The sequence below is a fragment of the Phycodurus eques genome, chromosome 18 (assembly GCF_024500275.1).
Source record: "Phycodurus eques isolate BA_2022a chromosome 18, UOR_Pequ_1.1, whole genome shotgun sequence".
Taxonomy (NCBI): domain Eukaryota; kingdom Metazoa; phylum Chordata; class Actinopteri; order Syngnathiformes; family Syngnathidae; genus Phycodurus; species Phycodurus eques.
Genome location: NC_084542.1, coordinates 11,080,759 through 11,098,882, shown reverse-complemented (window position 1 = coordinate 11,098,882; position 18,124 = coordinate 11,080,759). Strand labels below are relative to the sequence as shown.

Genomic DNA, 18,124 nt, shown 5'->3' with positions numbered 1-18,124 from the left:
GTAGTCTTTGTTTATTCCTCTTTTCACTTCTTACTGCAATGTCTCGGCTCTGTAGTTTAGCCAAGTCTGTCCAGTCTGTGCTTCCTGTTTATGTTCCTTTATTTATTTAACTCTACGGGGCTGTAGGGCCAAATCATGCTCATTCCGTCACCCGAACCTTCTTACAGTATTTCTGTGTCTATCTATGACCTTTCATCCATCATCCCAGCCATCCTCCCGCCCACTCACCTTGGCTGTTTGCTGCCCAGTATGATGGCGGTGAGGGAGGGGAGGAGAGGTAAAGGGTTGATTTAGAAGAACAAATACACCACACACTTCATTGTCTGACTCATACTGTTGATGTCAGTCCAGGGAGGTTTTGCACAAGTGAAAATTTTGTATGAGCAGACAACTCTCGTCAACGTGTGGTAAGAGGATGACATACGAAACATACTAAAGCAATGTAGTACTGGTAAGTAAGTGTCTCGCAAGGTTAATTTAATACAAACATATAAATTACCAATAGCTTCTCCAAAGATGATAGAAAATTAATAAGAATAATCTATTTTAGCTTTATGAGCCATTTTCAACATTCTGTATTTTATAATATGTGCAATATTGTGATTGGCTCTACGCATGAAGATGTGCAAGAAGATTAAGCATATTCTACAAATTCTTTTGGATCACCAATAGTTGAGGATGATATCAGAAAAAAAAAATATATATATATATATGTATATATATTAATTTTAAATAACTTTCAACAAGATTAAATGTACTTTGAGTGATGAATATGAAGTGCTTTAGATGGATGTGATTGGTGTAGCTATACTTATTGTATCATTATGGAATTGGTATATTACAAAAAAATCTCAATTCACATGGTAAGTGGCTTTATTTTATTTATTATTAATTTTTATTTCATACAATGTTCAACCACTTGTATTGCACCTACAAATTAGAAGCATTGGCACTTAAAATTGTACTTACCGTATATCCGCAAATAGTGGCCAGGAACATATATATTTGTACATTGTAATTTTCACTACGTATCACTGTTACATTACAATTTATTCCAAATGAAAGTGGAGTTTGAAACTAAATTTAAAAAGGACTATTATGGCAAAATGCTTAGAAAAAGAGATGGTGAAAACCGATTCAAATGGATGAATGCATAAACATGGACTACTGTATAATGTGATCACATGATGTGTATGTTTCTTAAGTGGAGGATGCACCTGGGAACTAATTGGAACACAGCCGCTATTATAGCAGCGTTTCCAACCCTTAATTGAGCCAAGGAACATATTTTACACACACACACCACCAAACCAAAATGTCACAAAAAGAATATACCTGAACACTGAAATAATGATGATCTCATCTGATTCGGCTCACAAATCTATTTACCGTACTCATTTTATTGTTATTTGCACAATCAAAAATGATGTTTCTACTATGTTGCTACTTTTAATTACATTAAACTGTCGAGAGAAAATGAATGACAACAAAACATTGTGACCTACGCTACTCTCCTCCCCGTCATATGCATTGTAGCTCAAACTCATGCAGCCTCAATCTGAACGCAACTCTACATTTTAATCTCACACTGTGGCACACTTTTAATGACTGTCATACATTTAATGTCACCGTATGTTGCTGCCTTTGTCCTCACAGTGCAATGCAATAGTATTGTCACATATCATGGGCGCATTTATCAATGAGACTAAAGAGTGATGATGCGGTGCACAGTAAGCGCTGCAGTAAGCCACTGATGATGATGGAGATGCAGCCGTCTCCCAACAAGCAGGACAAAGGGCAGACTGTATTGTGACATGACACTTGGTCGCCTCAAGCGTGTCAAAATAGCAGCACCACTGTTTATCTCCAATTTCTACTGCTCTCTCTCTCTCTCTCTCTCTCTCTCTCTCTCTCTTTCTCTCTCTCTCATGCTCTCTCTCTCTCTCTCCTTGTGTCCTCTGTGTCTCTCTCCCCCAATCCCCCTCTCAATCTCTAGGTGCAGTCACGATGCAGCAGCAAAGAGAATATCCTCAGATCAAGTGAGTGCCAATGTTTCCACTTCAGAGTCGCTGTCACTCATTTGTGTGGCCTGTTCTCTAAAGCTGAATAATAAAAAGTCGTAAAAATACTAGAAAGTTTGGTATTGTTTGGCTTACTTTTGAATATTAATTGTGAAATACAGCAGAATCTTCAAAGTCAAACAGATTTTTTATTTTTAAGGCATATTTTCTCCAGGAATTTTCTGTTGAACCTCAAATTGTACCACGTTCAGGGCGTTTCATGTTGTAGCTTCCACAATCTTGATAAATGATGTTCAATTGTAGCCTCGCTGCTTTAAATGCATGTTCGCATGTTCAGCGCCCGCACATGGATCTCACAATTTTTTTTCCGTTAAATCCAGCACAAATTGCGCGTGAGAACATGTTGCTTTTTATCGCTGCGTGTACTCTCTGCTTTTAGTTGAGCTTGTGATGCGACAAGCAATGCGTAATTTTGTGGGTTTGTTACGCCGCGTTTACGCGTGCGTATCTCTCGCCTATGTGATGTTTTTCCAGGAGGTTGTTAAGCCTCGTGTTGAGCAGCGAAATGTTCTGCGGAAGCGTAAGTGTATGTTTAAAGGCAAGAAATTGGGTCAAGGCAAATCAAAGCGTTGCGCCGATTTTTCGCTGTAAGGCACCGAGAAGGAGAGAGCGAGCAGGAGGAGAGCGAAAGGGAAGAAAGCGCAGATTACATATTAGTTCCACCTTCTTTGTTCTTTTTTTACCTTTGCTATCATTAGCAGGCTATTATTAGACAAACATGGATGCTATCAAGCACCTCCAAACCTCATCCAGCTGCTTTGTGTTAGCCTTGTATATGCAGCAAAAGCATACTCAAATTCCGCCAGTGAAGGAATATTAAGTTACGTATTTATCTGGAATTTGATCTCTACTGGCAGGTTTGATGACAGAATCAAAACAATTTGAAACTTTAAAGCACAGGTGTCAGACTCAAGGCCTGGTAGTCAGCCATCATTTGATGTGGCCGGCTAAAACAAATCTACTTCTTGATTCTTATCAAAATCTGTACAAAAATTGCAAATTTGCTTCACTATTAATTAAAATGAGATATTGCAAGCATATTTTGATACCAAACCCCAAATAGTTTCCTTGACTTTGGATTGCAAAACTATTGTTCACATTTTTAATCCATCAATTTGTTGTGTATCTGTAATAATATGATGAAGTTATTAAACATTAGACAATATGGCCCATGACAAAAACCTGGATTCAAAGTGACTCATGGACCTGAGGGGGAAAAAAAATAACTGTCGTTATTTTCTTCTTGATAAAACCACTTTCATGCTGAAATTCAGTCTAGAGCTCAAGCTGTGTTTAACAATGTGATATTAGGTGCTTTTATAATAAGTTGCAGTTTATCTCTTTCTTTTTATTATTATTATCAAGCTCTACTTTGATTGAAAAGGGAATATCCTCAAAAAGAAATAGAATCATTCTCTTTCAAAGTGCTAAGAATATAAAGTGGATATAAAAGTCTACACACCCCTGTTCAAAGATTTTTGCTGATGTAAAAAGATGAGACCAAGGTAAATCGTTTGTCCACCATCCATGTGTAATAACCTGTACATTATTGGGGTGGGGGGTGAAATCTCGTCATGAGGGGACGTAAAAATAAACAATTGAGATACTGCGGTTGCCCAAGTGTGGACGCCCAAATATACTGTAACTGGGGATGAAATTCAGCACACACTGGACAGGAGATCCTAGGAGTGTCATGTGGTTTTTAAGTCCTAAAATGTAGTTTTCAAAAAGACAAAAGGCTAATTAATCTACTGAAATAAATTACGTTTTCTGCAATGTTCTAATTTATTTAGATGCATTTGTTTTGAGTTTTTCAGACATTAAGGGATTGAGGGGTCAACGGTCAAAACGGATGTCACACTTGTTAATCTCAGGTCACAGTGCTGTGGACATTACCAAGGTGGCCCGGCGACACCGCATGTCCCCTTTCCCCCTCACCTCCATGGACAAGGCCTTCATCACTGTGCTGGAGATGACCGCCGTCCTGGGCACTGAGATCATCAACTACAGAGGTGAGCACCATGCATGGAGTTTTGTTTTTAACAGCTAACCAACTGTCTACTCCCCCCTGTCATGTGCAATGTTTCTTTGCACATTCCTGGCTGACTCTTGAGCATGCTTGGATGTTTGCTGTCACACCTCTCAGGGTGTTATAGCAACACGATAACGCTAAATCCACATGACGGCTTTTAAACACATTCGGGCAGCCTGCTGAAGCAGCACTTTATCTGCACAATTCACACACACACAAATGTGGACTAGACAGGAAACTCAAGCAACTTCCTAACATGTTGAATGTCAATTATTAGAATATCAAAATTCAGCATCTTGAGGACAAGACAGTGCTGTGTCACAATGTCCTCATCCTGCCTTTCTAATCGTGTCTGAATAGTAATGTCTGATTTAAGCTCAATGTGGTGCTACAAAGGGAATTAGCCTCTCCCCCCACCCTCCTCCACCAGGTATGTTGTAGGGTTTCGTGTTTTTAGGAGGGCGGAGCGGGGTATCCGCTGGATTTGCAGGAGCACAGCTGGCGAGGCGACAGTGCAGTGAAGAAGAGGGGATTTGAAAGATGAAATATTTAGACAGGCAACAGCTGGAGCAGCTACCCTGCTGGAATACGGTCTGTCTGTGCGAGTGTGTGTGTGCATGTGCGTGTATGTCACATCATATAATAATCATAACAACTTAAATTCACAGTACACACTTGGTTGCTTGGTGATGTTGTCGACCTGGTGGCGCTAGCGGGATGTTTGTGTTTACCGACGTGTCCCTCCGCCACATACACACAGTGTAGCATATGTACTGCTGCCTCCATGAGTGAAAATGATTAGATTTTATTAACGGGCGCTTGCTTTTTTTTTCTATGTTGTGGGTTCTGCTTCTGTAAATTGAAGACGTTTGCTCGTCTGTTCAATCCTAGTCGTCGTGGTAACAGAATCTGTCATTTGCATTGGCCCAGCCATATACTGTATACGGCGGGGCTAATTTCAATTGCAAGAAAAAGGGTGTGTAGTGTAAATCAATTTTGATCCTTGGAGTATTTTGGCAAAATCATTTTAGTTATGCAGTCACTGATGGTGTAGTGGTACACTCGCCTGACTTTGGTGCAGGCAGCGTGGGTTCAGTTCCCACTCAGTGACGATGTGAATGTGAGTGCGAATGTGCCCTGTGACTGACAGGCGACCAGTTCAGGGTGTAGTCCGCCTTTCGCCCGAAGTCAGCTGGCATAGGCTCCGGCGTCCCGCGACCCTAACCAGGAGAAGCGGTGTTGGAAATGGATGGATGGATTTAAGGTATGCTGTTAAGACTGTTTTAAATTATGTTGTTGTTGTTTTTTTTAAACCCTCCATAAAAAATGTCTATCTGTCCAGAGAGACAAAAGTATTGGCAACTTACCCACCTGATAGTGTCACCAGCTTCTCGGACATTCTGCATGATGTGTTGGTAGGAATTTTTTTCAGCTCTGTTGTCATCCTGAAGATGTTTGATAGGGTTGATTTCCACACCAAACTCATCCAAACCGACTTTATGGACCTTGCTTTGTACACTTCGGAACAAAAATGGCCTTTCCAAAACTGTTTCTGCTCAATGAGAAGCATTTCCAAAATGTCTTGGTAAGAGAAATAGTTAAGATTTAGGAGTGAGTGTGACTAAGGAGGGCGTATGTCGATACATATTTCTTTAAGGGTGCAAACATGCATGCTTGTATTTGTGGTTTTGAAAAGACGTCACTATGTGCCATACTGGTCTGGGAATGATGTAATATGTAACTAATGATGTGCATCTTGTTAATCTTATTCCAAACGTATCATTTTCCCTTGGTTGACAGCTGTGAAACAGTGAACAAAAAGCTTATTTGAAAAGTTTCTTGAAATCTTATCAAACACACCTGACGGCTTCATCTCCAAAAACTGTTGAGCTACAGTATTTACATTCCCAAGTCTGTGCCACGTTTTGGAAATGCTGTTGAAATTGTGCCATTAAATGAAAATGGGGGTAATCACCAGCTTTTGTGGCCATCGAAGACTGACATGCGGATATTTACAGCCGAGTATCATGTGGATGTACATGTTCTCATTGGTATCAGTAATCATATGTTCATGTTAACACCAGCTGTTGCAGCATTTGCATAGACGCTTGGAGAAATGAGATGCAGTCTATATATAGCCAAGCACAGCAGGTTTTGGTATTTTTCTGATGGTATTTTTTTTTCTTGTCCATCCACTCGTCCTCTCGTTTTCTGTCTTCCTTTGCTTCCCTTTATTTCTCTCAGATGATGCTGTCTCAGTGTAGCTTCATGCTAATGTGTGTACGTTTGTCTGCCAACCACTTACCCTCATACTGTAATTCTAAATTATTTTTTCCCGTATGTACAATATTTTGGAAATCTAGTTCAAGTTGAACTAACATGATAAACACATGTTTTCTGTTGTCATGTAAAAATAATGGCGATGTTGTTGTTGTTCACAGACGGGATGGGTCGAGTCCTAGCTCAGGACGTTTATGCCAAAGACAACCTGCCACCCTTCCCTGCCTCTGTCAAGGATGGCTATGCTGTGAGAGGTAATGCAGTTGATTTCTGGTTCTCTCGCACTTCTTTCCCTGTCACAAAACAGTAGTGACTGAACACGAAAATTGTGTGATTTGTGGCCATTGTGGGAGATTGTTTTGTTTTTATCAAGGATTCTTAAAGCATTTTTATGCATTGCAGTTTTGACTTGAACAACCTAAAATGTACTTCCGTGATATTGTTTTTGTTTTTCAGATGCACATGTGTGTCATCTCCAGTAGTCCATGTTTACTAAACATGTTTTGTAAATTTTACAGCGTATAACCTCCACCAGTCCATGTTTGCAATATATAAACTCCAGCAGTTCATGTTACTTCACACTGCATGGACTGTATAACTTCCAGCAGTCTACATTACTTTCCACTAGATAACCTCAAGCAGTCCATGTTTACACTATATAACCTCGGGCTAACCTAAAGCATTAGCTCTATAAATATGTTTTTATTTTCCTTTGGGATTCTGTATTTATTTTTGTTTTGTGTTATGCCACCACATAAAGGTACTGGTGATGGCAAAGAATAACAGTGTAATGATATTGTAACGTCTTGTCAACTAGAAAAACAGTAAAAACAGTACACAAACAGCTCTGTTCTGGCTGCTTATCACAATATGAGCAACAATACGTTTACTTAACTTAAAGAAGAAGCAGTCAGTATAAGTCATAGGTTTTGTCTTAATGTGAACAGACTTGCCTTCCAGACACACACAGTAATCCTCTCATTACACTTTTTTTTTTTTTTTTTACAAATCTCCCTCAAAGAGTATGTTTAAACTTCACCTGAGGTGTTTCCATGAAAGTCCCAAATACATTCTGTATCGGAGGTTCGAGCGCAGCAACAACAAACCTGGTGAACAGGGCAGCAGCTTGTTGGCTCCAGGCACCTCATAAAAGAAGAAAATACAACTCTTCTATGGAGCATCTGCTGTTAGTGCTTGCTAGTAGAGATGAGAAACTCTACACAACAGGTTCTCTCTGTATGTTATGCATCTGTCCTGACGTACAGGCATTCATGTGCACTGATTTTAGTGCTTGGATGGTGACAGTAGAAGGAACAAAACTGTGTCTGTGCACCTCAGGCTGGATTTCATGGCATACAACATTTATTTTATTTTTTTCAAATCACAGGGTTTAGTATTCCGCAATCAGGTTAAAAAAAATTGGATTTCTACAAGATATATAATTCAGTAAACGCACATTCACTGTCCTCTTGATTGTTCATTCTGTAGCCCACTGAAACACAATGACTCACGTAAATTACACACTCCCACACTCCAAGTCTCAGAACACACAGTTGATTGATACTTTTTCGTGCTGTTTTAGCCGCCGACGGCCCGGGCGACCGCTTCATCATCGGAGAGTCCCAAGCAGGCGAGCAGGTGAGCGCTTATAGGCACGCTTATCACGAACACGCATCAGTTTCCATCAAGAAAGCACCCACATAGTTTGCCTGAAAAAATGTTTACTTTTTGTCCATCATCTCAGTCGTACTGCTGCCGTGTCGACATGCCAGAGAATTTAATAAGAGCATTTAATGTATGCTAATACATTACAGCATATCATAGTAATCCTCCATGCAAATAGGGCGCTAGAGGCTGAACGCAGTGTGGGTCATTACTATTTTTGTGTCCATATTCTCGCCTTTAAAGGTCTTGCAGAAAGAAAAGAGTGTTGGCTTAGAAAAGTCATAGATGAGTTCCAAGCAAACAGCCCATTTGGTTGTTTTATTAATAGCTCTTAATCAATGGTGCTGCTATTAATCACAATTTATAATAAAAAAAAACTACAATTTTTGCATTGGTATGAATGCTAGCCTCAGTATTCATATTCCTTCTAGTATGTGTTCCTTTATTTTTGAATGACCTTTATGACATTTCATTTAAGGTAAGAAAGACATTCACATGTACAAAGACGACCATTACCTCACAGTCAGTGTATATCTGTACCCTGGCTTATGCTTTTGTGTCTTCATACAGCCCACCCACACCGTGATGCCTGGGCAGGTGATGAGGGTGACAACCGGCGCTCCTATCCCCTGCGGGGCTGACGCCGTCGTTCAGGTGGAAGACACCGAGCTCCTCCGCGAGTCCGAGGATGTAAGTCTGACTTGAATGGAAGGGAATGTCAACCTCAGCCTAAACAGAGTCTACTAACACCCCCTTTTTCTGGTACCTACTAAGCTCGCCACAGTTCTATTGATCCATTATAAGGTACTGTTTTTAGTACCTTTGGCAAAATCCGATTCATCGTCGCTGTACCATTGTCACATTTGAGGATACACAAGCTAGAAATAATAGAAATTTACACATCACATACTAATATTAGCCTAGCCTGTTGTTGTGCCTTAGCTCTGGACGCTGCAATATTATACTCCACAGTCTCCACTTGGCTGCAGCGGACCCATTGGCGTTTCTACCCCATTTTGGGGTGTGCTTAAGCTTTTCAAGTATTCCTTGACACCTGTTCTCACCCTCCCGCTTTTCTTTCTCTCAATTCTCCAAAAAAATAGGCAAAGTCAGCTTGCTCCAAGCTTTTTTTTTTCCACTCCTAGTTTAAGTTAACTGTAAAACTGGAACATAGGAGAAAAATGAATTAAACGTTGCATATTTAAACACCAAATTGTTCAAACATGCCTTATAATTTCACTTTACCAAAGTCTCCAATCTTAATTCAAGCAAATAATGTGAAACGCCATAGGCAGGCTATCAAAAACAAGCATCGATTTATAATTATAAACCTTCAGACAGCTTCAGACACACATAGCATTACCAAATACAAACAGTGGATACAACTATACTGACATGCATAATATAGTATTTGGATTCACCAGTATATTTAGAAACTGCAACACTATATTTTCAATGGGAAAAACTGTCCACCCCAATTTGTGGGATTAACCTGAGATAAAATGGTACTGTGTAGTAGAAAAGCAGCATATATTAGTTATAAAATACTTCTGTCAACTAGTTTGTCTTTCAGGGCACAGAGGAGCTGGAAGTACGAATTCTAGTCCAGGCTCGGCCAGGCCAGGATATCAGGTTAGTTCCCAGAAGCAAATGTCCATCTTTAAATAATGAGAGGCACAATTGAACTTGAACTCGCACATAAATTAGATGCATGCCGTTCTATTTTTTTTATTCCACTTTTGTAATTTGACTGTTCATGACTCACTTTTGCGAGCCAAATGTTGCAGAAACAACAACAACATACAGTAAAAAATCCTATTTGGTATCCTTTGTTCAGATTACTACTATCGTATGCCCCCTTGTATCCTTGATTCCGCATCGATTTGTCAGCCTACGAGGCATTTTCTGTCACGTGTATTCCATCAGGCCTATCGGTCATGACATCAAGCGCGGCGAGTGTGTGCTGGCCAAGGGCACCCACATGGGCCCCTCTGAGATCGGCCTCCTGGCCACGGTGGGAGTCACGGAGGTGGAGGTCCAGAAATTCCCCGTAGTGGCTGTCATGTCGACGGGAAATGAGGTAGGTCATAATGAATTTGTTTTTCATTAGGGAGGATTATACATCAGTCTACGAGAATAAAAGCACATCATCTGTATTTAGAAAAAGCCTCTGCTGCAAAAAGCAGTGTGTCAGTTATTTTGGCAGCGTGCCGTGCTCATGTTTATGCACAGTCATCGCTGTCTGCTTTGACCGCTAAATTCAGAAAGAACACAATTCAATCTCTGAGTTGTTCACTTGTCAGAAGCAGGTGCATCTTTTGTTATAGAAGCAGGTCATTAGAAATGTAGAACAGTTTTAGACCCCTATTCCTGTACAGCACCAAAAGCCTACCATCCTAATTATTGATACAACTGAGATTAAATTCCATTTCTTATATGAATTAGCATATCCTTTCACAAAACACCTAAAAACCTGTTTATTTATACTGTATATTCTTTGTGCTGCAGTTTTTATACATACATATTGAATTTTTTTTCTTCTCGTGTAGCTGCTGAACCCAGAGGATGACCTCCATCCTGGGAAAATCAGGGACAGCAATCGCTCCACCCTGCTGGCCACCATCCAGGAACATGGCTACCCGACCATCAATCTGGGCATTGTGGGAGACAAGTATACCTCCACTTATCTCTCTCTTTAAACATCAACGCTTTTCATATTAGACTTTCCCCCTGGGAGTTGCTATTCAACACCGGCGGCGCGTTTGTGTGCATCCCACAGCCCCGATGACCTTCTCAATGCTCTGAATGAAGGCATCAGCCGTGCTGATGTCATTATCACCTCAGGCGGAGTATCCATGGGAGAGAAGGTAAGGCGGCAATTCACTCAGGGCTGCTGCTGTGTTTTACTGACACGTTGTGGTAAAAAATACAAACTGCAGCATTCATTAACAACCACGAAGCACAAATTTAATTTTCTGACGGTATAAAGGTATTTTTAAAAAAAATGGATTTGCAGGACTACCTTAAGCAAGTGCTGGATATAGATCTTCATGCTCAGATCCATTTTGGCCGGGTCTTCATGAAACCAGGGTAACCAGCAGGTTCTGTAAAGTATGTTCGATTGCGGTGGATTGGCAAAATATCATTCAACATCTGCTGTTTTTTGGGGTTTTTTGTTTTCTTGCAGGCTCCCAACCACCTTTGCCACGCTGGATATCGACGGTGCTCGCAAACTCATCTTTGCCCTCCCAGGTAGTGTGTGAAGTTGAGAGAAAGACTTGATTTACTTTGCTTTTATGAGGAGGTGGTCTTCATATACTGTATCTCCCCTCTCGCTGTCCCCTCTGTCCGTCCATCTTTCCACCCGTCCTTCTGTCCTAGGAAACCCCGTATCCGCTGTCGTCACCTGTAATCTTTTTGTCATCCCCGCCTTGAGGAAGATGCAGGGTATTTTGGACCCAAGGCCAACTATCATCAAAGCGAGGGTAAGCACCGTTGGAGCAGGTTTCATTTGCGGCAACTTTTTCTGTTTAAACTACCAGGTATGGTGTCATTGCTGTCTTGACTCATTGAATACGTGATGCTCCTACATGCTCCATTCACACGTTTACGTAAACACTGATGTGGACCAAGTCATATATTCAATGTTAAAAGACACTTAAATGAAACATGTTATGCAATTTCATAATTTAAAACAGTTCCTAGGTATCTTCATAACACGTCCGTGACATGCTCTCATCAAAATAATCAAACAATCAGAAATTGTAGAAGCTTTACTCACCCTATTCTTTGTCTTGCTGAAATTAGCCCACTTGAGCACGCAACTTGAGCGTGCCTCATGCAAGTGAGCCAGCTCTCATCCTACCGTACACACTACTGAGCCAATGGCGAGTATGGATTTTGTTAACATGTGAGGCCCTCCAAAGAATGCATTGATTCTATTCACCACATGAAGGCTGCAGCAAACCATGTGCCAGTGGACACATCACCAAACACAAATACACTCCCAGCCCCACCACATTGCCAAGTAATTAAGTACAGCTTTGCTATCTCTAAGCAATCAGCAAAGGTGGTCATTTCTATCAGAATGAAAGCACAATAATACACAATATAATAGAGACTAAGAAAGGTCTTAAATAATTATACATACTGTATATGCACTGTACAATAATATTTTTCTTTGCTAAATGGCACATGGGGAGTCTTCTGATGGCACTACTTGGTTTTGTCGCAGTTATCTTGTGATGTGAAACTGGATCCTCGCCCTGAATACCACCGCTGCATCCTGACTTGGCATCACCAGGAGCCTCTGCCGTGGGCACAGAGCACAGGTGACACCCGAAGCGTTTCTCGGCCAGTCATGTGACACAATCTCTCCCTTTAGTGTTTTCCCTAAGGCCTCCTATTGGTTTAGACATGCCTGGAACACCTCACCAAGGATGTATCCAGGAGTTAGCTATGTCGTCGCAGATGCCTGAGCCATCTCAACTCCTCACTATGTTGCAATGTGATGCAAAATCATTTCCAGCAGGAATCTCTGCCTTTTTGGTCACTACCCAGATTTGTGACTATGCTGTAGGTGGAGGAGCATAGACTGAGATTACATTTACCTGCCACTCTTGTTTTTTTCACAGCACAAGGTAAAACTGCACTTCACTGCAGAGACCCTAAGGATGAGGCAACATTATTTTTATTTTCATTTTGTTTGTTTAAAAACAAAAGCTTTTGCAAGTACAGGGGGGGTCCTCCGTTTACACTTGAGTTCTGTTCCTATGGTGGCGACTTAACCAAGAATTTGTACGAAAGTCAGCACATGACATAGTTCATCATTAACTTACGCTAACACAGTAGTAAAGTCATTATTTCCAAAAATATTTGTATGCAAAACACCTTTAGGCCATACATATAAAACAATCAAAAGAAAAAGATATGGGAGTAATTGAGCATTTTGTGTTATCCCATGTGACAACGTATTCTTCTGCCGTATAACGCTCTTAACCTCAAAATACCCAAAACCAAGGAACCCCTTTACTTGCATATATATTAAATACTAACATGCATATATATTAAATACTAACTACACTAGAATGCAGGTCCCCGCCAAGGCCGAACATCTGTGAATCCATGTTTTGGATCCGAGTGGTCACGGTGGCATTTACAATATTCTTATCCTTTATTCAGACCCTCCCAAAAGTTTGAACGGTTTTCCACTAGGTTTCATGAAAATCACCTTTGTATTTTTGGTGTTATCCTGCTAACTAACAAATCAATGAGCAATCTTGAACTGTTCAAGAACAGTGCGGGAAAAACAATTATATTATTATTATTATAATAATATAATATTATTATATTATTTGTTTGTTTGTCCTTCCTTACTTTATTTAGCAAGCTACTTGTTCGTGGCGCATGATGCAGTAATGTAGCAATTTTGTTCTGGGGAGGGGGCAACGTTTCTATCTTGATTCAAATGACTAGAGAAAATAAATCCCCTCAAAGAAAATAAAAAATGGTAGGACACTGTATTTGTGTTCATCTGTTTGTTTACTTAGAAATTAGGATGGACTGTCCCGTTCGCATTCAGGAGCAGGGGAAAACATTATGATTCAAACGTACTTCACAATAAGCAAAAATAAATTCCTGTATCCGCATTTTCATTTAGATTTGCTCCAATACTTGCAGCAAACCTTATTGGGCCTTACACAGATTATTTTGTTAGTTTAATGTGTTAAAATAAAATCCTCATGGTTTTTAGGGGCCTCAAGAATCCACTTAGCTCTCTTATAGTATTCCTCAGACCGGCTCTGATTACTTGATACATGCCACCAGTCTCCAAAGTTTCATGGAAATCAGTGGATATGGCAGACTACGGTGAGAATAAACACTTTTCCCATCTGAGCTCATCTGAAAATATTTCCTTTCTTTTTGTGCTTCCTTGTACACCCCGCAGGGAACCAGGTGAGCAGCAGACTGATGAGCATGCGCAGTGCCAACGGGCTCCTGATGCTACCTCCCAAAACAGAGCAATACGTGGAGCTGCACAAGGGCGAGGTGGTGGACGTCATGGTCATCGGCCGGCTATGATGTCATGGCCGCGGGGGGGAGGGGGGGGGGGGGGGCGAAGGGTCGCCATCATTTCTAGCGAGGGTCGTAATGGGCGGTTCACGGTGCATGTCCACATATCATTGACTATTCTGTAATATGCAACGGCACAGCTAGTTTTTGTTGATTTGGAGAACATTGAGGTATAGTCGACATCTCGATCACAGCCTAGATATACTGTATAAGAAAACATTGATTTAAGAAGATTATAGTATTTCAAAAAAAGAAAATATAACTTTTAATGGAAAAAAAATCTAATTATAAAAAGAGATTTATTCTGTAATATATTATTATGATTATTCTTCTTATTATTATGATTATTCTTCTTATCATTATTATATTAAGGCAACTTTGTTCCTTTCATTGCAATTGCTTTGTGTGTTCAATGCTAGACCTTATCTATAGCAGTAGCATTTTAATAGACAGCTGTAGGTGCCTGCCAGGACAGAAAAAAAAAAAAAAAAAAGATTATTTTCTCACCTTTAGTGTAAAAAAAAAATACCCTTAGCCATTTTTTTGTTTTTGTTTGTTTTTTGAAAATGAAGTAAAATACTGAGGAGGACTCCAGATTTCCCATGGTGCTGCAGTTAGGAGGAAAAGCGGGGCACATCGAGGTCTTTTTCTCTTTTGAGCGCCCTTCAAGGTGACACTTTTTCTCTCGTTAGTATGCATTATATTGGCTTCACAAAGAGCTTTGCTTGTCGTTTATCTTGTGAGTCTTGTTTATGTGCGCGGTGCCAAATGCCTGGGTGGGGGAGGCGGGGTGTAAGGCACTGAAGCTTCCTTAAGTTTGCGGTGACCAGGTGGAATATTTGCTCCTACCCCGCCCACCACCCCTACTACAAACCCCTACCCAGGGATAAGCTTGGGGGGGAGGGGAAATATATTTTATTTGAGCAACTATTTAAGGGAAAATAAAAAAAAAAAAAAAAAGAAGCAAGAGAAGAAGCAGCTTCTTTAATTGCTGATGGCCTTTTTAACCGACTTCACAAAATTGTACAGATTAAAGAGAAAAAAATAGAACCATATTGTACAGATATGTGACCAGCACTCCTAAGGAAGTTAATATTATTATTAAGCAATGAGGAGACATTGAACAACGCTGTACTATAAAGGTTTTCTGTAATGATGCTGAAACTGATGAAAGAGACTACGATAATAAAAATCCTTGATCATTATGTAAAAACAATTATAATAATAAACACACACAAGGTTATTGTTGGGTTTCCTTTTTTAATAAATTATATCTAAACAACTACAAGAGAAATAAATTTATTTCGCTGTATAAGAAGAAGGGAACTTTTGATTGAGCGACGGGTGTCTCAAAATGTGATTATATTTTATTTAATTAGCACCAAATTGCATCAGTCGTGATATCAAAGCATAATTCTTATAGAGCAGACAAGGGCCATGTTCTTCACATTGTGCGACCCATCAAAACCAGTTGTTGTGAGCAAGCATTACTTTGTGAGGTAAACCACGATGAGGAAATTGTTATAAGACCGACCATCTTTCTCAGTTGCTTGGGACAAAAGAGACACAATGGCGACGTGGGTGGATGTCCCAAGAAAAGGTTTGCATTGTCCAATGTTAATATTACACTGGACGACACCCCCCCCCCCCCAAGACCAAGACTTTTAGCACCTCGCACCACATAATTTCTCAGGAAATCTATCAGAGACATGCGATGATCATTCCTATGCTGACTTGGACCACAAGAGAGGGAAAATGCTCAAATTTAGCCTGATTTTCGGGATGTGTGCAGTCTGCTTTAGACTGATGTTTGAATCTCTGGAGGTCATTGGCTTGTTGCAGTGTTGGATCCACTCAAACTAGATCATAATTATAGATTGACTATGTCTTACATTTGTTTACCAGGCCAGTCCTTGAAACGTCTGCTTTTCGAAACACACGAGTATGTTTGAAAAATGCAAATGCAATGTGTGTCTTTTCAGGAAGCATTCAAGGATATGCTGGTATGAGTAAGCATATAGAGCAATAAAGAGGTTAAGGATTAAATTTAAAAAAAAAAAAAAAAAAAATTTAAAACAGCTGCTCCAAACTGTGGTGGAGATATTTCAGAAGCAGTGTGAGGAGATTAGGTCTTCTTCTCTGCTCTGCAAGGTGAAATGGCACAAGATCCCATTAACTTGTGATAATTCATAGCACTGTCAACTTGCTTCCAATTCATCTTAACGAGCAAGAGCGTCTTTTGGGTGGAAAGGGATTAGCATGGAGATTGCCATTAAAAATTAGGAAGGATCCAAAAGGCATCAACAGCGCATTAACTGAATGTACATTTGCAGCCTTTATGAAAACAATATTCTGTTTGAAAACTCCATTCATCCCATTTTCTTTTGACATTTTTGGCTTTTTCAATTTTATATATTCATAAAATAATAATATATATCTATATATTTTATATATACACAGTCTCTTTAAACAAGCAACATGATGATTAATAAATGAAAGCATCATCATAGCATTGCTTACAGATCTACAGTATTCTATAGCATGATGGTACATATTCCATCTATCTACAATTTAAAAAATGCCACTTTTATTCAGGCCTCCTATTATGTTAAATTGAAAGCTTTTAAAGTTTCAGGATCTTTTAAGATGTATTTATTTAATATGTACAAACAAAAAAAATAATACTTCTGTTGTCTTCAATTTTGTCCTTTTTCCTTTTATTATGTATTCATATTTCTTTGTTTATATTTTTATTATTTTTGAGTGTGCAAACTTATACTGTATATTTTGTTATTGTATTTGTATTATATTTTTGGTTTCTTTTCATTCATGTGTCTATTTTTGGATGATTAAACATGCAGTGGGTCACTTTGACCCATGAACATTACTGGTGCACAAAAGGGAAAAAAACAACAGGAGGGGTAATGCAATATTTATGGGCATTATAGAGTGTCTTAATTCTTAATGCTCACCCAACGCGTGCAAGGCCGCACACCAACACATCCATACGTACACATCACATCTACAACACCCACCAATCACTTTATTAGATACCTGCCCAATACACGAAATTGAGTTTATGAAAAATGACAAACACACCTTGGTATGATGCAGTGCAATTCGACACCAACATTTTGAAATGAACAATGTTAATTGTTGTAATTCAGATTTTTATTTATTTATTTTTGTCTTTTCACATTTGTCTCAAACTCAAGGCCTGTGGCTGGATCCAGCCCTAAACATCAGTTTATGTTGCACCACGAAAGCTTGACACATTTTTCTTCTTTGACTTCTATTCAGAACTAGCCATAAAATGATAACCAAACGCAGGGGAAATTACACCATGTAATATCATGCTGCTATTATTAGACTTCCCACACAGAGCATTAGGTGAGGGACAAGAAGTATAACTTAATACCACCACTATCATGTCGCAACTATAAAAGCCATCAATACTGTCCGAAAACGCAATACAACATGCAACTGTGCCACATACATCATCTGGAGCAGATCGGAATCAATAATTATCTAATAACATGACAACAACAAAATTACATCATACCAGACATTCTGATTATTTATTGTTTTAATGTGGTATGATCGCTACAGATGTGTTTTGCTAGTCAAAATTGGCTGTAACAAGTTTTGCTCTGACCAAACAATCTTGGACAGAAAAAAATGAAGCAAATAGATTGTTGGGAATAAAACAATATCATTAAACATACCGATAACAAATATTACAATTTAGGTTATATGCCTCAGATAGGACACCAGAGAAGGCCTCGCTGACCCTGATGCCTCACCACTTCTTATCGCATAATAAATAACTGTTCAAACTGTTACTGCTGCACTTGTCTGTCATTCTTTTCCTAAATAGGAGAGAAACTATAGATGCTGTGCTCTCCTAAAAAGAAAAAAATTAAGCTGTTACTGTTTCAACATCTTTTCCATGAAATTTGGGAAAATGGCTTGATTTTTCATGCTTTCAAAGCCT

The 18,124-nt window shown here is 39.5% G+C and overlaps 1 protein-coding gene across 7 annotated transcripts in view; it reads left to right on the top strand.

Annotated features, from left to right (window-relative positions):
- gphnb (gephyrin b) overlaps positions 1-17,985 on the top strand; it is a 129,366-nt gene extending 111,381 nt beyond the window's left edge. For 2 of the 7 annotated variants that reach the window (XM_061705176.1, XM_061705174.1), the window contains 14 exons: positions 1,997-2,039; positions 3,956-4,093; positions 6,555-6,647; positions 7,976-8,031; positions 8,629-8,748; positions 9,632-9,690; positions 9,985-10,138; positions 10,608-10,729; positions 10,838-10,925; positions 11,075-11,148; positions 11,246-11,310; positions 11,440-11,543; positions 12,293-12,389; positions 14,006-17,985. In XM_061705176.1, the coding sequence (XP_061561160.1) occupies positions 1,997-2,039; positions 3,956-4,093; positions 6,555-6,647; positions 7,976-8,031; positions 8,629-8,748; positions 9,632-9,690; positions 9,985-10,138; positions 10,608-10,729; positions 10,838-10,925; positions 11,075-11,148; positions 11,246-11,310; positions 11,440-11,543; positions 12,293-12,389; positions 14,006-14,139 (1,347 nt within the window). In that variant the 3' untranslated portion in view covers positions 14,140-17,985. Of the gene's footprint in view, positions 1-1,996; positions 2,040-3,955; positions 4,094-6,554; positions 6,648-7,975; positions 8,032-8,628; positions 8,749-8,832; positions 8,863-9,619; positions 9,691-9,984; positions 10,139-10,607; positions 10,730-10,837; positions 10,926-11,074; positions 11,170-11,245; positions 11,314-11,439; positions 11,544-12,292; positions 12,390-14,005 lie in introns of those variants that run through there. The other 5 variants (XM_061705171.1, XM_061705170.1, XM_061705173.1 and 2 more) reach the window with 5 other exon arrangements.
- Positions 17,986-18,124: the final 139 nt, after the last annotated feature.